General features: G+C 48.3%; 1 protein-coding gene across 6 annotated transcripts in view; it reads right to left on the bottom strand.

Annotated features, from left to right (window-relative positions):
* Nucleotides 1–548: 548 nt before the first annotated feature.
* ATP2B4 (ATPase plasma membrane Ca2+ transporting 4) overlaps nucleotides 549–23,147 on the bottom strand; it is a 96,367-nt gene continuing 73,768 nt past the window's right edge. For 3 of the 6 annotated variants that reach the window (XM_059675707.1, XM_059675705.1, XM_059675706.1), the window contains 9 exons: nucleotides 22,694–22,873; nucleotides 21,961–22,048; nucleotides 21,139–21,245; nucleotides 18,321–18,512; nucleotides 17,621–17,834; nucleotides 16,893–17,104; nucleotides 16,055–16,162; nucleotides 14,148–14,324; nucleotides 549–5,062 (listed from right to left, as the gene is read on the bottom strand). In XM_059675707.1, coding sequence (XP_059531690.1) covers nucleotides 4,748–5,062; nucleotides 14,148–14,324; nucleotides 16,055–16,162; nucleotides 16,893–17,104; nucleotides 17,621–17,834; nucleotides 18,321–18,512; nucleotides 21,139–21,245; nucleotides 21,961–22,048; nucleotides 22,694–22,873 — 1,593 coding nt within the window. In that variant the 3' untranslated portion in view covers nucleotides 549–4,747. Of the gene's footprint in view, nucleotides 5,063–10,683; nucleotides 10,865–14,147; nucleotides 14,325–16,054; nucleotides 16,163–16,892; nucleotides 17,105–17,620; nucleotides 17,835–18,320; nucleotides 18,513–21,138; nucleotides 21,246–21,960; nucleotides 22,049–22,693; nucleotides 22,874–23,147 lie in introns of all 6 variants that reach the window. The other 3 variants (XM_059675709.1, XM_059675708.1, XM_059675711.1) reach the window with 2 other exon arrangements.

The following is a 23,147-nucleotide window of genomic DNA, read 5'->3' as shown; positions in this document are numbered from 1 at the left end:
TTCACTTTAAGAATAAGTAAATAAGCCCAGCTGTCGTGGCTCAGTGGTTGAGCATTGACCTATGAACCAGGAGGTCACGGTTCGATTCCCCGTCAGGGCACATTCCCAGGTTGTGGGCTCGATCCCCAGTGTGGGGTGTGCAGGAGGCAGCCAATCAATGATTCTCATCCGTGATGTTTCTATCTCTCTCTCCCTCTCTGAAATCAATAAAAATATTATTTACAAAAACAAATCAATAAAGCAAAGAAAAGAAAGGGCTGTCAAACTCACTTTTTCCTTATCCTTCCACATTCATCCTTTTTTAAAAGCTCCGGCCCCGATTGCAGATTCTAACCGAAGAGGGCAGAGCAAAGCTCGGATTACAAGGGGATGAAACTGGCAACCAGGGCACGAGTCGCCGAGGGGGACGTGGCAGACCAGGGTCCACGCCTAAAGCTGAGCTCTGGGCTTGAAGAGAGGGGTTCTCAACCTGGCTGTGACATCCTTTCCCACCTTCAGCAGACAACCAGGGACATCGCCCCAAAGGGAGACACATGAGGACAGCGCAGTCACAAGTGGGTACGGGCTTTATTCTCAGTGCACAGCAGTACTGCGTTCTGCTCATCAGCAACAAGTTTTATTGGTTCCAAAAAATTATCCCTTTTTTCCATCTTTTCCAACTCCTACTCTTCCTGTCTCAGTGGAACAACATATTTGAATTTCAGATTTGTCAGTTTATAGCATTCCCCCCCCCCCGCCCCGCAAGAACCATATAAATACATGCAAAACATTGTACAGAGAGCTTAAATAATGTCAAAATGCAAATACAGATTGGGTGCACTGTTAAGCCGAACTGCAAATTATGGCAACACACACAGGGGTACACATTGCTCTGGTATCACCATTTGCTTATTGATGTCATGCAGACCACAGCGGCCTATCTTTTGTTTTTATTATTTTATACAAAAAACAAAAACAAAACAAAACACACAAACCAGTGCTTGCTATACTAGTTACAGAAAAAAGAAAAAGAAACTCAAAATTCCTATCTCCGTGCTGATTTGAAAAGAACAGAGTGGTTAGATTGGTTGGCACATATATATGGCATATTCACATATGGCATATATACATATGGGGCGAAAACATGAACCAGCAGCCACTTCAGTCAGGGGAGCTCGCCTCCCTCCATCTCTCCTCGTCGAGAGGAAAGGGGACAGCAGGCCTCACAGCAGGGCTGGGAAGGCAGAAAAGACTGGCACTGAGCTAACTGCAAGGGTGTCTGGTCTACTCTGAGGGAGGGGCTGGGATGGCTTAGAAACAGCAGGCATTGCAAATGCCTCACCCCCACCGCTGCGGGGGCGGTCCCTCGTTCTGAAAGTGAGGAAATGTGCACTTTGTGACGGTACCGGGCGGCTTCAGTCGATAGGCAAGGAAGCAGGAGAGAAAGGAAGTTCTGCCTTGGGGGGTGGGGGTGGGGGTGGGTTCAGGGCACAGGTGAGCTTGCCACGTCCCTCTGTTACCGGCAGTGAGGCAATCACTCAGTTTTAAGTGCAAACGCTCCCCTCTGACACTCAAGGGGAAGAAGAAACCGAAACCTACAGAACCCACGGGTGCCAGAGGGGTTTCTAGGAGGTATCTCTATAACTTTCAGGGATGCGACTCATTTCAGAGGTCAGAGGGCACCTACGGGAGGGACCGAGCCCTGAAACTGCCGGCCAGGGCTGGAACCAGCCTTTGTCCTCTTCCACTTACAGCTCTATCCCCCATCTTCTATCTTGCATGAAGCCTTTCCAGGGGAGGGCCGGAGGTCCCAACTCAGATCCTTGCATAAAAACTCACTGATGGAAAGTTCCAGGGACAACCGGAGGTAAAAGAGCCTCCTATCGGAGGTAAAAAACGCAAACCCCAAATCAGAGGATCCTTGCAGCCCAAGAGATGTTCGTATCTTGGGTTCTACTCTGCCAGCTATGCCTCAAGAAACAAAATCCAACCAAGGCCCGACCCTCATCCCTAAGCCCCCAGAGCCTGGCACCCACCTCCCAGGGGCCCACGCTCATTCGCTGCTGGCCCTCCCGTCTTGCTGGGCGCTTCCCTTCCCATCAGCCTACTGCCCATTTTTCTAGATTTATCAAGAGAGTAATCTAGGACACTATTTCCCCCTTCTCCCCATCAGACCCTTTTCAAACCCAAAGCACCGTTTTTGGGAAAAGCTTTAACTTTTGCCGTATGTACTCACTGCCAGTTGGATCACTGAAACGGAATAGGAAAAAACTTATATATAAAAACAGAGGCACATAAACACTTAAACTTACCAAGTTCTGTAGCAACAAAATTTATATTAAAAAAGTCTAGAACCCAACAAGTTTCCCCCCCTAAGTACAAAGATGGCTGTTTGGAGAAAGGAATTACGCTGCATTGGTTTGGAAACCAATGACAAATATACTAAGTCACCTGTCATGTTAAACAGCTGGTTATGTGCTCCCTCCACAGGGTTACATGACAGCACTTTATTTTACACCCTTTAAACAAAATACATATGGCTGACTCAAAATATACGTTTCTGATCTAAAGAAAACTATATATTTTTTTTTTGCATAATATTTCTATATGTTCTCTCCTACTGTGGAAACTAGAACACACAAAAAACCGTTGGCTTTAAAAGTAGACACTACCTCTCAGGAGTAACCTGCCGGGCACCATGAGAGTCTTTTTGGAGCAGGAATGGTAAAATAGCCTCCAAAGTTTGTTATTGGCTTTTTTTTTTTTTTTTAAACTGATCTGAGGTAATAAAAGACTTGACAGAACGAAATCTTCCAATGTACTTAATAAATAGACAGGTGAACACCTAAGACCTCGCACGAGCTGTCTTCCCTCCCCCATGTTACAGACAGAGGAAAGGTCACTGACACAGGTCACCTTTACAAAACCAAAATCCAACGTGGGTGATTCTGTAATAACGGGATGTGCAGGGCGCATGTCTCTTTCCTCTTCCTGCCTTGGCCAGCTCAGGTGAAAGCGGGAGGCGGGGCGGCAGCCAGAGGAAGAGGCTGGAGAAGACAGGTTCGGGTGCCCTTCCTCTCATCTGGCAGCTCACAAGGGCCTCAAGCCCTTCTCCCTTCTCCCATGGCGCTGCAAAGAGGGGCAGGCTTCCCCCGCTATCCAGCGGGAGGAGGGAACTGACAGACACGAGAGAACCCCCTGCTCGGAGATAAAACTGGAGCTGCTGCCAAGGTGGCTCCACCTTGTCCCATGAAGGAACACGTAGAGAGTCTCCTAGTGAAGTCCCCAGCTCCTGAGAGGCAGGTGAGAGGGGACGCTTTGGGCAGTGTTCAGGGAAAGAAGGCACAGGGCTTGATTGTGCAGCAGGCGAGCACGCTCTGGAGAGGGGCTTGGGTGGGGCACAAGAGGGGAAGGTGGGGAGGATGGAGGGGAGCTCTGCAGGGTGGGTCTTTCGCTCCTTTCAGTCAGCAAAATGTCACTGGAGCCTCCCACTCTGGATTCATATTTTCAAAATCAAAGTATTTGAGGAAGGTTGGGACCTTTTCAGAGATAGGACAAGTCAGGGAACACAGCAAAGAGTAGAGTTAGACAACTGACGGGAATATCAAAGCTGGGACCCCAAGCTCAGATCCTAGACGGCCCTTAGGTCTCTCCCAAGGCTTCTCAACACTCACTCCCCCAATAACCAGGTCTTGCCCTGGAAGAGCCTTGGCAGATGGCTTTGAAAGCAGCAGTGGCCACCCCAGGACTCCGTAAGAGTTGGCTTTCATGGTCTGTCTGGTCCTAGACATGCCAGCTCCTGGTCCTCGATACCAAAGCTCAGTTAGAAGACAGGGCCATCTCAACAGACTCATTTACCACCACTTTAGAAATACGAGAAATCTCAGGGTGATGGTAAAAACCAAATACCACACATGTGAAAGCTTCACGGTCAAGGTTGATCTCCCTAGCACGTAGACACTACACATACCTGACAAGTGTAGAAGTAGATAACCGATAATAGCAAGAACACATTCTTACCAGCTTTCAATTGCTTCAAAAGACCCTGTTAGCAAAGAAAACCTATCTGCCTCTAGAACTAAATCAACGGTTCCATAGGGGCCAGAAGGAAGAATGGTCAAATTTGACTTAATTCAGCCAGGTCCTTTCCACTTTCTTAATCATCAAACTTAAAAAAAAAAAAAAAAGTGTAGGTAAGGAAGACAATAGCTAAGAGAGAGTGGAGAAGTTTGACTGGAAGGGTAGAAAGAGCTACAGGGCTTTAGGTATAAGCTTTCAAAATGGGAAAACAATTTTAAAAACAATCACTCTATAGACTAATTCCATACATTCCATTCCTGCTTCCCACACATTTCATTTGAGAATATTTGTCTTGCTGAACCCTCAACTGAGGTTATAAATGACACAGACTCATAAGGTAAAATCCAGAAGTCAGGAGATGGCAACATAAGCATGAATACTGGGGGAGAATTCGGTTGGAATGAACGCTAAGAAGATTGTATCATTTCTTTAAAAATGACTGATACACTCAAGGAGTAGGTTTTACTGTTCACCACCCGGCAGGGGTTTGACTAGGTCCTGCTACAAACCCCAACTCAAGTTTAAGTTGAAGTCCTTAGGTATGTTCTCTTGCCTCTTCGTGGTCAGGTAGGGCTCACACATACTTGGGAGCAGCTGACATGACAGCGAAAAGTCCCATCATCAACTCATAGATGGGAGAGATGAACAGGAAATAGAAAAAGCAAGAATGGGAGGCAGAGAATGAAGTTCAAACTGATGTCTCCAGGCTATGTAGAGGGCTGTCAGTGGAGGAGGGAACAATTTGCACCTGGCTGCAATCCACGGCATTGTTGTTTGTGTTGGCGGATGGAGTGACCTCACCATCCAACAGGAGCACCCTAGTCCCAGACTTAGGAACCTTTTCAAAAATTTTCTCCGCTTGCTCATCCAGGAGTGGTGTTCGTGGCCCCTCCTCATCTATGGCGAATTCAGGGTGGGTCATGAAGTTGTGGATGGAGTTTTGGTTCTTGGGTGTCTGGATGCTTTCATGGAGGGAACTATGGAATGCTTTGACCACTTTGATCTATACCAGGGGGAGGAAGAGAAGGATGAGAAAATACAGATATGAGAATTGGCCAATAGAACAAGAAACTGGTGGTTTGAGGAGAGAAACAAAACCCAAACTACCAAACATTATTGATCAACGACAAAAACCATACAATAGGACACGAAAAACATTTACGTGGCTCAACTTTCAAGCACGGGGGTGGGGTGAGGTGAGGAATGGCAAACAACTAGGATGTTTTAAAAGCTGCAGTAAAAAAATAGAAAACCCAAAGCAAAGTTAGCATTCCCAAACAATTCACTCTTAAATGAAACAGAAAAACAAAAAGATTCATTAGTTCTTTTGAACAGAGGGCACAAAGGTTGGAACGAGGTGCAAATTAATAGCCAAATTTAAAAGGTGAGTCAGACATGTGGACTTCTGTATTGAGGCCAAACATTTTGTGAATGTGGAATAAAAAGATTACACATTGAGGTTTAGTTATCTGTTTAAAACCCTCAGAGAGCCCAACACATACCAATCTGTACAGAATACACTTTGGGTGATAAGTGACCATGAATACAATGCAGCAAGGCAGACAAACCAATCTTCATGTGTGTCAGCAGCATGCAAGAAATTAGAACTTATACTTTTCAATCGAAGAATTGCTCTTTCACCAGGTAACACGCATATATTTATATCCCACAACCTCCACCCTGTCCCCTTCCACCTGTCCTTCCCCTGGAAGATGTGGATGAAATACAGGTACCAAAGGTATCAAAAGACACCTTCCTCCTGATACTGAGAGAAGACCTGGCTCTCACACTCAGATGCATGTCTGTCTCTGACACATGGCAACTCTGCCCAGTCTCATTGCTTCCTCCAGCTATTTTTAAATTGCAAAGAGAAGCATGATCTTACGTGGAGAAGGAAAAGGATGGGACCTAGGGTGGGTGTAATCCTGGGGCAGTGCTACAAACAAGGGGCTTTTCTCATGGGGTGGATGAAGAAGATGAAGGAAAAAAACCAATGTGTAGTTTTACTGTGCGAAGAAAGGGATCCAGTCAATTTAGAGAAAGAGGAAAGAATTGACCATAATTAATCTCTGAGACCAGACTGTGCCTTACCCAACACCACCCACTTTGGTAGCCTGCTTTTCTGAACTGCAGGTCTCTCTAAGGCAGATGTGGGGAACCTTTTTTGTGCCAAGGGCCATTTGGATATTTCTAACATCACTAGAGGCCCGGTGCACAAATTTGTGCATGAGTGGGATCTGGCCGGCCTGCCCTGATGGGGGCCCATCGGGCCAGGCCAGCAGGGGGGGAGGGGCCGCAGGCAGTTGGCCAGCTGGCCCCACCCCCGATCGGGGTGTTGGGGGTTGATTAGGGGCTGGGCTGGTGGGGGGTGGGGGGAAGAGGGCTGATTGGGGCCTGGATCAGACTGGTTGGCTGCTGCAGTATATATCATAGCCACTGGTCATTATAGTCATTCCACCATTCCAGTTGCTGGGCTTTTATATATCTAGATTCTCAGGCCACACAAAACTATCAACTTAAAAATTAGCCTGTTGTATTTGGTCAAACATTTAATTAACTCACCCCTAATGCTTTGGCAGGGCCAGACCAGATGATTCTGCAGGCCTGATATGGCCCACGGGCTGCATGTTCCCCACCCCTGCTTCAAGGGATGATTTAGAACCTGCTTTAGTAGGATTGGGATCGGGAGAGAAAGTTGAATCCTGAGAGGTTGGAGAGAGAGGCCAGGGGAAAAGGAAGCAGTTGTAGGATTTTCGTTGGTGGCTGATCCTAGTCTTGTTCAAAAATTCTTCCCTTGGAAAAGAAGTGGGAGTAACACAGGGGGAACTGTTGCGGTGGGGATGGGGGCTAGGGAGAAATGATGAGTGTTGGGTTAGGGCACCTCATACATTCCTCTGCTGTGTAACCAAAGAATACGTTCCTGGAGAAGCGGTAAGAATGCGGAGACAGCAGAGCATACAAAGAGTCAGGCAAATAATTTGGTTGGATTGCCTGTCCCAGTGCTTCCTATCACTGTATAGAGCCTTCAAAAATAGTGTGCAAAGAAGGTTCGCTAAAGCTGTATCTCTGCTGGCTAGACTTTCCTTATTCTATGGCAGCCTGGAAGACCCACCAGGGCTGAGGGTGCTCAGGGCTTAGAGGGCAAAGGATTCTTTGCCACTCAATAGAATCAATTCAACACCCCGCCAAGCAGAATCAAGGAACCAGGGCACACATTCACCATGCTGAAGAGAAAGTAAGGACCTGCTTTTCCATCCTTCTGTGATTCCTACTGACCACCTGATAGGTGAATTTTACCTGTTATGTTCTCTTTGATCCAGATCTAGGTGAGATTAGATGGAATAGAGTCTCCATCTGGTCTTCAGGAGGCCCCAAGTTTTAAGTGATCTACGTCAAACTTAGAGCAAGGCAAGTTGGTTTGAGTAAACCTAAACCCAATGCCTTCTCCCTTGGCCCTGGTCAAGAGAAGGGTTCAAAGCTATGCCACTCCCTACAGGGGTGATAAGTAGCCCATACTTTCCACCTGCTCTTGAGATCTCAAAATTTCTAACAAGTGCTGCAGGTACCTTTATACCACCAGTTGATCATCTTTGATACCAGCAGTTTTCAAACTTCCTGCTTCTGTTGTTTTAAGCATTGAGTACTTTATAGAAAGAATTATATTTGAAGTCTAATGTATAAAACAGATTTTTAAAAACTGGGGTTGTAGTGAGGTCCTGGAGCCCTACTTGCTGGCTTTTCCTCTCACCTGTTGGGGTGATCATAACAACTGTTACAGGTAAACAATAAGGGAGATAGAAAAGTGAATTGGGGGTGGGTAAATGGAAAAAATAGGGAAATTTTCTTCTTTGGGGGAGCAAGGAACAGCCATCTGGCTAGACTGCAGGACTTCTGGAATCAAAAGGGAAACCAGTCACCTGCAAGGAAGCTCAAGTGAAGTGGAGTCAGAAAGCTAGGGAGCATCATCTGGAGTCTGGGGACAGAGGAAAGGGTGAGGGGATAGAGGGCACAGGGCTGTACCAGAAGGCTCCTCAAGCCCCACACGGGCCTCAGAGAATACATAACTCATGTTGATGAACAATCACAAAGATAACCATCATCACTCCACCCAGGTCCTCTTCCCTGCCTGAGGCATGCTGCGTGGTGCATGAGCGGTGTACGGGACACAAGACAGCCAGTGAGGCAGGTGCTGTGAAAGCATTAGGGTCTCTCCACTCAGCCAATCAACCCTTCCTTCCCTGGTCATCGTCTCTGAAAACCTTTGGGAAATGTCTCTTTGGTAGTCCCTGTCCTACTGGTGAGGTGGTGGATTGAAGGGCAACTCTTTCTCATGACTCAGGAGCCCCAACCAGGCTAGACCTTAGTGCTAGCTCAGTGAACAGGCAGATGAAGACTCCATTTCCTGAGCTGGTATTTTGTAGTCTTCTGCACACTTTTCAGAAACCAGGGCAGGGTGGGGAGGAGGGGGAGAGAAGAGGTTAGGGCCTTCCTATAGAGGGAAATCTTAGGGATTTACCTACTGAAGGTTAGATAAATAATTGAATTTATGTGGAGATCTAAAATGGGAAAGGGAGTTTTAAACATGACTATAACTCCTAGGACCTCCAAGGAAGAAGAAGCCAGAGAAAGAGCAAGGGCGACCTGTCTCTCCTGATGGATTTTCTAGTCTTTGATGGTTTGCAGCCTACCCTCTACCAGCAACTCTACAAGAGCCCAGCGGGCTCTGTGTCTTCTGCTTTGCTCCTTCTACCTTCGAATTGCTGGGATACCTGATACTAACCCTTCCTAGCATAAAAGCATGATTAAAAAAAAAAGAACAAAAATTAGTTAGAAGGATATGGCAAAACTAGAAGAAATGAAAATAAGAGAGGAATACGGGAGAATTAGGGCGAGAGGCTCTTGGATATTTGCAGGGTAAGACTTCTTTAGTTCTTTGACTGCCTTTGGGCCAAAAGAAATATGTATTTATATAAAATCCCCTCCCCCCCAATACCTCACATGAGAACACTTGCAGTTGGTTAAAACAAGTAATCTACCCTGACAGGTGGCTCAGTTGGTTGGAGTGTTGTCCTGTACACCAAAAGGTTTTGGGTCTGATTCCTGGTCAGGGCACATACCAAGGTTGTGAGTTTGATCCCCAGTCAGGTGCGTACAGGAGGTAACTGATAAATGTTTCTCTCTCACATTGATGTTTCTCTCTCTCTCTCTCTCTCTCTCTCTCTCTCTCTCTCTCTCTCTCTCTTTCATCAATAAACATATCCTTGGGTGAGGGTTTTTAAAAAAAGATAACAAATAATCTAAGCCTGGTCAATCTATGCAGCTCATAACCATGTGAACTACAAACAGTGCAACTGTTCTTTCTTCACCCCCCATCCCTGGGTTGGAAGGGGGGGTTGGGAGGAAGGGAGAGACAAACCCTCAGATATCTGAAACTCACAATATACTTAATACAGAGGGATTCCTTTCCTACCAAATACTGTAATAGCACTACCAGCAAACAGACTTCTCTCTCCTCTCTGTAGGCCATTTGGGAAAGGTAAAATGACTAGGGATAGGAAGGCATAAGCATTAGCAAGTATCCAATAATCTACCAATGGGAGCACCACTGGTTGAGTGTGGGCAGCATCCCAATAGATAGGCTGGCTAAGAAAGGGGTTCCTGAAACTTTATGTGCAAAATGCGATATAAGGGCTCGCTGTAGGCGAGGCAATAGTTTTCAAACTTCCTGCTTCTATCTTTCTAGTCTATTCCTAGAAGCAAGGAAAAAAAAAAAGGTTGCTCTTCAGAAATTCCTAAAAAATAAGTTTAACAGGTGAAGAAAAATGTTATTTTGACCTTTCCATATAGTTTCCTCCCTGGATGTGAATTAATTGACTCTTAAACCAGAATTTGGTTTAAAGTCCCTGAAAAATAGAACAACAGGGCCTCTCAGCCCTGTGCATTTGCACTGAACACTTCCATGTCTTTTTCACATTCAATTCTAACTTTTATGCCAACACTGCCAGCTGACAATGGAGTGGTCGCCAAAAAGGAGTATCATTAATGGCAAAGTTCAATACTGGTTCATTATGACAGGCCTAGTGGTTAAAACAACAACAACCCATGGGAACAATGGCCCCCTTCATACCTTTCTTAGGAAACCTCAAACTTGCCTCCAGATGAAGAGAGTTCTGGGTTTCATTTGACCTAACCTTACATCTAGCCTCAGGAAATAGAGTTTAGACTCTGAGGAGCAGACGGAGAGGAACAACAACATATCAGGACAAAGCAAAATACAAAAAAAAAAAAAAAAAAAAAAAAAAAAAAAAAAAAAGCAAAACAAAAAACTTGAGGGAGAAACAAGCAATGCAGAGGAACAACTAGAAAACAGGGCTATTGTCTTTAAAATGGTTATGGTTTAATAGTTTTTCAACATTATTAATAAATAAATAAATAAATGATAAATAATTAATAAATAAATAGGCAGGCACATAGGCTGGTTTTGGAGTGGGCTTTTTATCCAGTTTTTCTTCCCTTAAGTCAGAGTTCAAAGGGAAAAGATAACCACGGCTGGTTAAAGTGGATGCCACGTGCTCTCTTGTGGTCATTTTAGCAAATCATGCATCATAAGAGACTGTCACTCACTGCCCAGAGTAGGAGATGGAACAGCATCAGGAACAGAAGTGTTGGGGGAAGATTTGACTGGTGGAACTGTTACATGGGATGAGCTAGGAACATGTTTTACATCAAGGTGTTGACCCATGGTCGGTCGCTTTATGACTCCCTTAAAATTGGCTCCCGTCTGGAATGTGTTAATTACGTCGATCTGCAAAGAATCAGAGAGTGAAACAGCTTTGCTCCACAGTCAGAGAGAGGTGAAGGGAGAGAAAGGGAAGGTGGTGGAGGGTTCGGGAAGGGGGACGGAAGGAGCTGGGAAACAGGACAGGAGAGAGAAAGCCAGATATTCCCTCACACACAAAGCAGTGGTGAGGAGCAGGGGGAAAAGCATCCATTGCACATCACACTTCGTTTAGAGAACAATTTGCCATGGAGTCCAAATACCCAGCCAGCATCCGGCCTGCTCTCCCCTTTCAGCCAATTGGAGGCTATTGTAGGTATGCCGGTGTCCAAGGCATCTAAAATTTCTAGGGACTCCCACACTCCAGGGTGCCTCAGACAGTGATAGCCTAGTCACTGTTTTCATCTGTACTCTTAAAAAATCAGGTGTGCAATTTAAAATAGAAGGCAAAGTATCTATTACTGAATCTTGAGGTTCAGGAACCTCTAAACCATTGAAATCGACTACCTATTTTTACACATTTTCCAAGAAAATAACTCATGTGTTCACGGTGGCAAGGCTCCTGGGTCATGGGTTGCTGGGCTCACTCTCTTAGGGGGTTCTTCTCTGAGACATCCTTCTCTTGGTCTGAGGTGGACAGGGACAGAGAACGGAGCTCAGAAATCCAATGGCCAGGCTCTTTAGAGAGGATGCCACTAGCTGCATTAATGCATTGTAGATCCAGAAATGTTCAGCAGAAATGCTGACAATAACTCATCCGGGAGACTGAGGGAGGGAGGGGCAGAAAGAGTTGTTGCTAGTTGGTGGGTGGTGAGCAGCCTTAAGGCTAGCCCTATGCAGTGGTCTGTGGTCTCCAGGGTCCTACTCATCTGGGACAGAGGCAATCCATGCCATTTGTTTTCCAGTGATGGTCTGGGTGTGGGGCTTTGGTCAAACCTACCATCCTTATCCCTGACCCCTAAGTAACAAGGAACAAATCAAAAGGAGTTCCTTTATCCTTCAGAATCTGGTAGAATCATCTTAAAAACGCCCACGGGCATAGTACCAATGGCCAGTCTCCCAGGTATGCTGAAAAGGGCCTGATTCCACTCATCTGACTGCATTTCCCAGGAGGGACGGTGGGAAAGCAGGCACCATGCGAGTCAGCTGGTCTTACTTATAAAGTTTCCCGAGAAGCCATGAAGTGTGCAGGGCTACTTTCTGGATTCTGAGCGGAAACACTACCCCTTCGCCAGTTCTCAGTTCCAGGGACAGAGCAGCCTGATCCCATAGGAGGACAGGGTCTGCATGGAGGGAGGGTTCAGCTACACGGAGAAGAGGCTGTGGAGACACCTCCCTCAGCGCTTTCCTAGGGTTATGAGGTCTCATCTTCCACAATGAAATCAGATCCTGGATTTACCTTCCCCAGGTTCTAGCCCTTGTTTCCCAAACTTCTGCTTTCTAGTGCTTTTAGCTCTCCCCAGCGAAAGGGACGAGGACGGGACAAGGGCTTGGCAACACCTCCCGCCCTAAGTGTTGCCATGAGAATGGCAACAAAGATCAGATGGCAGGGGGTTTTGTTAGGACTCTGCTGAGGCTGAAGAATTGTGCCAGGAGAGAGCTTCAGGTGCCGGATACAGGTTGGCACAGGCAGCCTCGTCTGCTTACAGTCAGGTGCACACTGCAATGGCACGGATTTGGTTACTGTGGCATCTTTCACAGGCTGCCTTTGCTGCCTAAGTCTAGGCTTTAATGCCATTCTGGCCCAACCGCCTCAGGCTCCAATCGGGAAAGGTAGCATTCTTAAAGCTCTGTAGGCCATGAAACTACACAGTCCAAGGAGTGAACATTGGTGGTGGAGGGGGAAGGAAGGAAGATCCATGAGTCTCAAGCCCCAGGAGAGAAGACTGGCCAGGAGCCAGGAGACACTGGAACAAGGGAGTCCTGGCTAGGAAAGAAACCACATAGTAGAAGAGGAGGCAGAGGATCCTGAGGGGGAGAAAAGCAGACAGGTTATTTCGAAAACAGCAGATGTGAAGGAAAGCACTGGGCCTTAGTGACAGGAGCCAAAGGTGCCAGGTTTCCTGGGCCCCGAGGCCACTGCTGGATGGGCCAGCAGCCTGGAGAGTGGTGGGAGGAGGGCGGGGACTCGGGATGTCCCCAGGCAGTGTGTGCAGGTCCCTGGGAATGGCCCGCTCTGGGAGGAGGAACTCCAGGGAGGGGGAGGGAGTCCCGGTGTTTTCCTACCTGGCCCCTTTCCCGCCAGGACAAGTTCTCAGCGGGCATTTAGTTTAGAATATCCACTGTACCTCCTCTCTATGTACTAAGGAGAAAAGGGGGGCTTGACTAGGGAACTTTCTAAATGTCTGCAAGGCTAATTTTAGAGAGTGACACTTATTTCTGGGTCTCAGCCAATCAGTAGAGAGGAATAGGCCTGTTCTTTGGAGAGTGTCCTTGATATCTTGGGATTTAAAGTTTCTTGAAGTGGGAAATTTCAGGACTAACACAACTGAGGCATGTGGGGCAAGAACAGGGAAAGTGACAGGGTTACCAGTGCCTAGACCAGCCCGCTCACCCAGCAGAGGGTAGATACAGTGGCATAAAAAGTGGGGGAGAGTTTCTGTAAGGCTGTAGGCAGGGGACTTAAAAGCAAGAGGACAGCTTCTCTTCTCACTCAGAAATTGCAAGAAAACGAAGTTTGAAGAAATGATAGCTTCTTTTTGGGGAAGCAAATCTGGATCCTGCAAACGATACTCAGGCATTGCGAGACCAGTCATTTATACACACTTAGCTATCAGGCTCCCCACCATGACCTAAAATCCCAAGTGGGGAAGATTTAAGAGGGTGAGTTTCTTTTACAAAAGTCCCTCCAGGTAACATCGACATTACCCTGGCAGCGGCTTGAGGATGTATATTAAGTGTCTGCTGGGGCTGCTGGCATAGAGACACTGTCTAATTCCTTCCTTCTGAAGGATAGGGAAGGACTCTGAACTTTCCCACCCTGCGTTAGGTCTAGTGCTTGCGAGAGACCTCGTACAGAAAGCTAGCCCAGCCCAATGGAGGGTGGGAAAGGGGCCTTAGAACCAAACCAAAGCTGAGGGACTGAGCTATCCGTTAGTGTCCCGAGCTCTAGGTCCATGACTCGCCTGTCAGAGGAGCTTGCGCAGCTGCCTCTGCCCCTGTCTGTCCTAAAGCCAGGTGGCTAGGGCTGCCTGTTAGTAGTGGGCCTTGTAAGGGAAGAGATGTTGGCCACCAAGAACTGATGCCCTCCCCAAACCTCCCATGATGGGGAGACTTCTCCCAGGATGAGGCTAGACCACTATCCAAGTACCTGAGTCTGGATACGGTTCAGACCGCGGAACCAGAGGATCTGGCCTCGGCGCAGCTCCATCTCCGCGTGGTCAATTTCGTCTAGCCCCTCTGCATCCCTGGTGATCTCCTCCTTGGCAGTGCCATGCCCGGCCTCCTTCAGGAACTTCAGGGATTGGGTAGGTATTGTGGAGATGACCTGAGGACAGGTGCGGCAAAAGGGGAAACACCAGAATCAGGGTCAGGCCCTTGGGGAAGTCTCCCTTTGCCCTATCACCCATCCCATTGGGAGAAAAGCGGGAGAAGCACTAGACGTGCCATAAGCTGTGAGGACCTCAGGAGGGCTTTCTGTATTTGTGGACATCCAACAGAGAACATATATTCTAGCATCTGACCAGTCGTCTGCCTAGTTATGTTTCCTTCTCCTCCTTCTGTCTCAGTTCTTCCTTCTCATTATGCCATGTGTCTTTTCCGGGAAGTAGAACTATGATGCCTGTTATATAGTAGGAGGGGACAGAGACCAGGACTCAGGGGAAAACAAGTCTGGGGAAAGGATGGTCATGTTACATGTGTGTGAATAAGGGGTAGAGAGGGTGTTGGAAAAGAATGAGCCTCTTCTTAGTGACCACGTGCAGAGCAATTCCTTGCTATAAAACTGTAGTGAGAGGATACTAAAGCCTTCTTGGACTTGGGTGAGGAAGGAGGTGGGGCAGGCCATGGAAGAAAGGACATATGAGTGTGACCAGAAGCCACGGAGCAGTGGGGTAGGCTTGTAATTCACAATAAACCACTTGGTGAGCTCAGTGCCTGTCAATCACTTGTCCTCCACATACAAGAGGAGGAGTAGACAGGGCTCGGGTGGGAAAGGAGGGCTGTTGGGCAGTCCAACATGGACCCAAGGACATTCAAATAGGAAGAATGTCAAAGCTGTGCTTTCGGATCTTGGAAGGAGCTGCCGTGATACAGGAGAAAGGCCACAGTCACAGACTAGACGCAGATGAGAGCTTCAAACGGTAGGTGAAACAACCAAGCTTCGCCCTAATGTAAGCTGCTTTAGGGAACCACTGGCAAATGAACTTCAGCAAGCAGGACAGGGTGGAGGGACCTGGGTTAGGAGCTGGGATAGCACCCAATCAGGGAGGGACCCAGGAGGTATGACAGAAACAACCAGCAGGTCTCCAGGGGAAGCCTGCAGCCCCTAGAGGGGTCTTTGGGGTCAGTTAGAGCAAAGCAGGGCCTTGCTAAGTGGTGTTAGGACAGGAATGATACTCTTACCAGACCTGGTGATACTATTATGATCTTAACAGCGAACATTTATTACGTACTTACAGTAAACACGGTTCTCAGTCATTCTATACAGTAACTGATTTTCTGATCAATAACAATGAACAATGACCCTGTTATCCTAAGCTGAGGAAACAGAGGCACAGAGCGGTTAAGAAACTTGTTCAAATTGTAAAAAGGAGAGCGGGAATTCAAACTCAGGCAGTTGATCCAACCTCCATGCTCTGAGCTGTGTGCTAGACTGCTTCTCCAGAGACCTTGTGAGTCTGGATTTATTTTAGGCGAGAGTCAGGCATGCAACCCAGAGAAGGCCACGGTGAGGAACAGAAGAGTGGGGGAGCCTTACACTGTGCCAGCAGAGTAGCCAGGGCCAGTCTGAAGCCTCATTAGAATAAAGACATATGCTTTTGTAAACTCTTCTACTTCTAAGACCCTTACTTTATTATTATTATTTTAAAGCAAAATTTCATTTAAATTTCCCACTCCCATCTCAGAGAAGCTCAGGCCTGGTCAGAGAAAGATCTGAAGCTTCGAAAGTGATGGGCAGTGGTCATTCTACCTTGGGATCCTACAAGATGGGAAACATTTAAAAACTTGAGGTCTGCAGGCTGTACGCACGCTCAGGGAGGGTGGGCCTGTACTCACCTGGCCCCACAGCAGTTCTCCGATGCCAATGAAGAGACACCAAAACCACTGGGACAGGCTGAGCTTCGTACAGCTGAAAGGCTTACCCCCAAATTCCACGATGATAATCTAGAAGAGAGAAGGCGTAGCCCGCCATCAGGGAGGTGCGTAAGAGGTAGTTAGCCCTCCAGCCGAGGCCATCAGAGCCACATAAGTCCTCTTCCCAGGAGTCCTGATTTCCTTGTGGCGGAGGAGAAAGAAAAAATCCAGAACGAGAGAAGGGGAGGAAGACTCAGGCTTCAGCACTCTGATAAGGAGACAGTCTTACCCTGACTAGGGCAAGAAGGAAGGGCCCGCTCCTCTTACCACCAGGGCAGCCATGCTCTTGACCCCTGACCCCACGGGAGCCCAAGCCAGGCTTATCCGTCAGCTAATGCACACCATCCCATCACTGCCCTTTCTCTGTGAACTGCACAGCATGATCTACAGAGAGAGCCCACAGCACGTGCATGCACATCTCATGTGTGCTGGCAGGGGGCCTGAGAAGGGGGTGGAAGAGAGTGACCCTCCTCTTGGTCACGTTGTGAGATTTCCGTGTTTTAGGCAGATAAACGAAAGGATTCTGCATGTCTTGTTTTATTTGTCACCGACATGCTGCCTTGAGCTGGAGCGCTTGACACAGCGGGTTCCAAGTCTAGAGCCACGTGCAAATGGAAGCCAACGGAGAACCCAGCAGCCCACAGCCCGGGTCCCCATCACTCCCTCACTCCTTTTTCCCAGGTACTTCGGGAACCCTGGCTCCCAGCGTCTGGCCTGTATTACCTCAGACTTCCTACCCCAACTCCAGCTGGCATCTCACCTGGCTGATGAATGTGCCCAAAACCACAGAACAAAAGATGAGATTACGGAAGATGCCTCCAAAGACATTCCTCTCTCCGTGGATCTTGCGTGAGTTGATTTCATTGAAGAGCTGCATCAGCACGAAAGTGTTGAAAACAATGGTGTAGTGCTGGCTGGGCGGGGAATGTAGAGGTGCGTTCCTCCCACTATCAATGTCGAAGAACTTCTCACCTAGTGGAAAGAGGGGAAGCACTGGAGGGTAAGTATGAACTCAACGGGCTGAGTCAGACACGTTGGTGTGGCCATACTGCCTGCTGATGGCTGGTGTGCAAAGTGGTCAGTATCTGAGCTACGCTAATGATTAAATCTGTAAATGTTCGCCCTGACCTCCACATACCTGACTGTCTCAGTATGCCCCAATATTTATCTTCTTGTAGTGCAGTATGGTCGTAAAACCATGTGCACTAGAGTCAGGAAGACATAGGTCTGAATCTCAGTGCCACTGTTACGTGGCCTGAGCTTTCGTTTGATGATCAATAAAAAAAGGCATAACGAAACTCTTAACAGAAGCACAGAACCCGGCATGACGGCCCTATAGTGGGAACAGAGGACACACGTGAGTGAACTGCTGCTCCTCCTAGTCTGTGCTCAGCTTGCTCCCTTCTGCCTTCTGTCCTCGGGCCACTCCCCACCCCATCCTCGTCCGGCACCCCGACCACCACCTCAGGCCTCCCACACTTGGCTCACCGGCAAAGACAAGGAAGAAGATGATTGTGAGCTGATAGACTGCGTGGCCCAAGATGTTCTTCATCATGGTCCGTGAGATCAGAGGCTTATTTCGGCCATAGGGGCGACGCTTCAACAAGGAATCAGTGGGGGGCTCTGTGGCCAGGGCCAGTGAGGCAAACGTGTCCATGATTAGATTCACCCACAGCATCTGCACAGCTTTCAACGGGGAGTCCTGGGTGGGGGAAGAAGAACCAGTGCTTTTAGCTTTCCTCAGAAGCCACCCTCCCCTCACTCGTCAGCCTCACCTTTGTTCTTGAGATGGCCTAGCTCCCGCTGTCCACCTAGACTTAGGGGCTGGCCTCCTGCACACTCCCTACTGGTGATCGAGCCTGCAACCTGGGCACGTGCCCTGACCGGGAATCGAACCGGCCACCTTTATTTATTTATTTATTTATTTATTTATTTATTTATTTATTATTGATGAAGGTATTAGTATGTGTGCTTATCCCCTCATTGCTCCCAACCCCACTCCCACTCATGCCCTCACCCCCCTGGTATCTGTGTCCATGGGTTATGCTTATATGGATGCATACAAGCCATCTTTTGGTGCCTGGGATGGCACTCACCAACTGAGCCACAGCGGCCAGGGCACTCGCCATGTTCCTTAGCCCCTGCCTCGTCTCTCCCAGTTCAGCCCCTGCACACACACTCCCCTCACCTGAGTGATGCAGGCTCCGGTGAAGGCCACGATCACGGCCACCACATTGACAGTGAGCTGGAACTGCAAGAACTTGGAGATACTGTCGTAGACGTTTCGTCCCCACATCACTGCCTTCACAATGCTGGTAAAGTTGTCATCTGTTAGGATGATGTCTGATGCCTCCTTTGCCACATCCGTGCCTGCAATGCCCTGAGGGGAGAAGGGAAGGAAAACTGAGGAACTGGATAAAGCAGCGTTTACCAGCATTCTGAACCCAGACTCCATTTCCTGGCTTCCAAGAAGCTGCCGAACTAGGGCTAACACTAGAGGGCACACCAGCCACACAAATACTAAAGCCGAGTTATTTTTCTTTCCCAAAGAAAATGAAGGGAAAATGTGCTGCCATCACTTTACAGAAAAGAGGCCCAATGCTCCCACCTCACTCCTGAACCCAGATTGCAAATTAGTTATCTTCTGCTATTCCTCTCTCTTCCCTCCTACTCCCCCACCCTAGAAACAAATTAAAAGATAAGGAACAAATCCTATCCTACCTCCAAATTCTTAAATTTCCTTTGCCACTGCCGGTATCTCATTTAAGTGCTTATCTGCCCTGCAACTTTAAGTAGAAGTAGTCTGGCACCACAGTTCACAAGTCTTGTCCTTGTTCAAAACCTCGCCACTGGGCAAGCACTGAAGGTTTCTGAATAGACTGTGAGGGGTTGAAAGCTGTGCTTTAGAAACAGTGAGCTTTCTGGTCCGGCAGTCAGAGCCCTTAATAAGTGAACCCGGAAGCACTTCCAACCAGCACTTCCAACCTGCTCTTACATACCTTTCTACTTGAAACACCCACTGGTTTATTCCCTGAATCTCTCATTCACTCTTTTTTTTTTTAAAAAAAATATATTTTATTGATTTTTTACAGAGAGGAAGGGAGAGGGATAGAGAGTTAGAAACATTGATGAGAAACATCAATTCAGCTGCCTCATGCACACTCCCTACTGGGGATGTGCCCGCAACCAAGGTACATGTCCTTGACCGGAATCGAACCTGGGACCCTTCAGTCCGCAGGCCGACACTCTATCCACTGAGCCAAACCGGTTAGGGCTCATTCACTCTTAGAGCCTAGACTTCTACTTACCCCATCCCCTATCTGGAACATCCTCTTTCCCCATCTCCTTAAATCCTACCTATCTTTAATGTTCCACTCAAGTGCTACTTGCTTTGCACAGCTGTCCCTGACACCCCTGGCCCGTGCTTCTATTCCACATCAAACATGCCTTGTGACGTCTGTAACCCAAGAAGGAGCTTGTTAGTTAATCTGGCCTGCATTACTAGATTATTGGTTCTCTTTACCTGGTAGTATTAATTTCCTACCCAGAGCGCAACAGAGGAGTATCTAGACAATTCACTTTCCCCATCAAAAGCTCTCTAATACACCCATGCAGTGCTGTACCATGCACCTTAAAAAGAGGAGGAAAAGAAAGGAGGACTGTCTCTCTATACTGCCACCATGGAATAATCTCCAAGTTATGCTGCTAAGTGAAAAAAGCAAGTGGAAAAAAGTGCATAGTACATGTATTTTATAGGAGCAAACAGAAGGATAAACCAAAAAACTAAAGAAATAAGTTCCATGTGGGGTTAAGAGGGAGGTAATAGGGTGGAGGTGATAGGAATAGAAGCTAGATTTCTATAAATAGACCTTATTTTCTATATTTGACTTAGAACTATCTAACTACTTTCTATAAGTACTAAACAAAATTAAGTTTAAAAAGCAGTTCCTAGCCCTGGCTGGTGTGGCTCGGTTAGGTGGAGTGTCGTCCTGTCCACTGAAAGGTCATGGGTTTGATTCCTGGTCAGGGCGCATGCCTAGGTTGCAGGTTCAGTCCCTGTTTGGGGTGCATATGAGAGGCCACCAACTGATGTTTCTCTCACGTCAAACCTTTTTTTCTCTCTCTCTTCCTCTCTCTCTAAAATCGGTAAAAAACATGTGCTCAGGTGAGGGTTAAAAAAAAAAAAAAGGTATGCCCTAGCTGGTTTGGCTCAGTGGATAGAGTATCGGCCCACAGGGTCCAATTCTGGTCAAGGGCATGTAGCTCAGTTGCAGGCTCAACCCCCAGACCTGCTTGGGGTGCGTGCAGGAGGCAACCAATCAATGTGTCTCTCTCACATCGATGTTTCTCTCTCTGTCTCTCCCCCTGCCTTCCATTCTCTATAAAAATCAATAAAAAATGCCCTTGGGTGAGGATTAACAACCACAAAACAAACAAACATAAGGTTCTATACTTCACTCACCACTGAATAAGGTATAATATTAAAAAGCAAAACAAAGCAATCTCTAAATTGAAAAGCAACATGATGTAAAGGAACTGGTATGACCAGTTGGTAGCACAACCGTACAAAGGACAAATGTCCCAAGTGACTTTTTAAAAAGCACAGCAAGTTGGTGGCACATTCTTAGTAGGATGCACCTGCGGGGGGAAAAGAACCATAAGAAAAACCTTCAACTGCTTTTAGTAGAGTAACTGTATTATTGTTGCTCTTTTGAAGCCATTATGTGTATTTTTTATATATAAAGCAAATACTAACTATGTTAATGTCCTTAGACATCAAAAGAGCACACATTCCACATGGAACACGAATCTTCCACGTGAGCATAGACACAGACTACTACCAGGTCCACAGGGCAGGTCCAAGTTGGCCTCGAGCTCCTGGGTCATGCCACTTCATTTCCCTGCCTGAGTCACCGAGCCTTCGTACTCCACGGTCCCCGTTTTTGCACATTATTACTGGCCGGGTAGGGAGAGAGATGGAGTCAGAGACAGGAGCAGCTGCTTACCATCGCAAAACCCACGTCCGCTTTCTTCAGAGCCGGCCCGTCGTTGGTGCCATCACCTGTGACCGCCACCACCTGTCGCTGTTCCCCAACCGTGCTGTCAATGATGCCTGGGAAAGGCAGACACCCTCAGTCAGTCCGCCTGTGCCGTGGCAGGCCATTTGGCAAGCCTTGTCCCCACACAAGGTCTTCTTCCCGGATCCCGCCATCACCTCCCTTCCTGCTGCCTCCCCACTGCCCTCTGCTGGACGTGCCAGACCATCACCCAAGGGCAGCGCGCTGAGCAAGGAAGTCGGTCTTCCTCACACAGCGCCTGGGGACCCAAGACAGCTCTTACGTGGCACAAAACCTCCACGTGACTTGAAGGCAGACACCTGGTGTTGAACTACCACGTCCACGCACCAGCTGGGCAGCGTGGGCACGCCACCTGCCTTTTCAGCCTCAGACTTAACCTGCCCTGCCTAGTTCATAGTATCATCGGCAAACAACATACAGGGTGGGGCTAAAGCAGGTTTACAGTTGTGAGCAGGTAAAGAATAAATATAAGTTTATTCTTATATTTATTATTGTATTATTTTCCATACAAACAGCTGTAACCCTGCTTTTGCCCCACCCTGGATGATAATGTTTAAAAACAACTTTATTATACGTCTGATACTCACCAGGGGCTCAGCTTTTGCTAAACTGTATATTGTCCCCATAAGTCAGCGAGCTCTCCCAGGACCACCCTACTCAGGACAGGGAAGTAGCTTTGGCGTCTGGTTTCTACCTGTCCCCGCCCCGGCCTGTCTTCCCTACCCGTCCCTGCTCAGGGGCTGACCTCACCTTTCACCAGCGTGTGCTTGTCCGTGGGGGAAGATCGCGCCAGGACTCGAAGCTTAGGCCAGATCTTGTCCAGCTTTTCTTGCTCTACCTGCCAATACCAGACCACACCTGGGTCAGTCAAGTTCAGAAGAGCCCCCCCGGGAAAACCCCCCGTTCCGCACACTCCAAGCTGCGGGGAGAGCTATGCTCCACGGCCAGGGGAGGGGTCGCCTGCCCCAGTGCAAAGGCAGCAGCTGGCCGCGTCTCCAAGGGCAGATTCACCAATGGTGCCCCTCCAGGCCCTGCCTGTCTGCCTTCTCCTCCCGACTCCCTACCTAGAGCTGATCCCCTCTTTCTAGACCCTTGACGGGGGGTGAGCCAGGGTCAGCTAAATGGCTAAAGTGGTGCTTCCGAGGCCTCAGGTGTGATTTCGACACAGACCAGGAAGCTGTGGTCTGCTCCACACCCAGACCACGTCCTCCTACAAACCCTGCCGCTGTCAGTCACAGGCAGTGGCCCAGGAGGACAGAGGCCGACTGAAAAAAAACGGAAAGATGTGAAAAGTCAGTGACACCCCCTCAAAAGTGAGCTTGTGAATGAAGGTCGTGAGAAGGAAGCTCTTCATTCTACCACCGGAGCAGCCTTGGTGGGAGGGATGTTCACTGTGAGTAACTTCCCGTTTGAAAAGCACCTGCTTTCTCCCACGTGCCCCGGGTGCGAAACGAGGGCCCAGTTCCGCTCACCCAGGACCCACCTCGCCCTTCTCGTTGCGGATGAGTCGGTTGAACTCCTTCCCTTCCAGGCACAGGAAGTCGTCCCCGGGTGCGATGATGCCACATTTGGTGGCAATGGCCCGGGCTGTGTTGACGTTGTCCCCTGTCACCATTCTGACAGTAATGCCAGCCCGTCTGCATTTGGCAATAGCGTCTGGGACCTGCGGAGGGGGAGGTGGGAGGAGAGGAGCAGCTGGTTTTGCTGGTGAGCGGCCCTGCTCAGCTGCCCCTTCATCGTGGACAGGACCGGGGCCCCCTCGGAGCAGTGCCACCCCACTTCTGCCGCGTTAGAATTAGCCTCGTGTACCAGGCATTGAAGGGGAGACTGGCTGCAGGAGCCAGGAGTAGAAGCTCACTCTCGCACGTGCCATCTAGACTCCTCAGCGGGGCACCTATGGCCTTTTGAGATGTGGCCACTGCCTTCCTCTCTAGCAG

The sequence above is a fragment of the Myotis daubentonii genome, chromosome 18, assembly GCF_963259705.1.
Source record: "Myotis daubentonii chromosome 18, mMyoDau2.1, whole genome shotgun sequence".
Taxonomy (NCBI): Eukaryota; Metazoa; Chordata; class Mammalia; order Chiroptera; family Vespertilionidae; genus Myotis; species Myotis daubentonii.
Note: the sequence above shows the minus strand (reverse complement) of the source record. Positions and strands in the feature narration are given on the sequence as shown.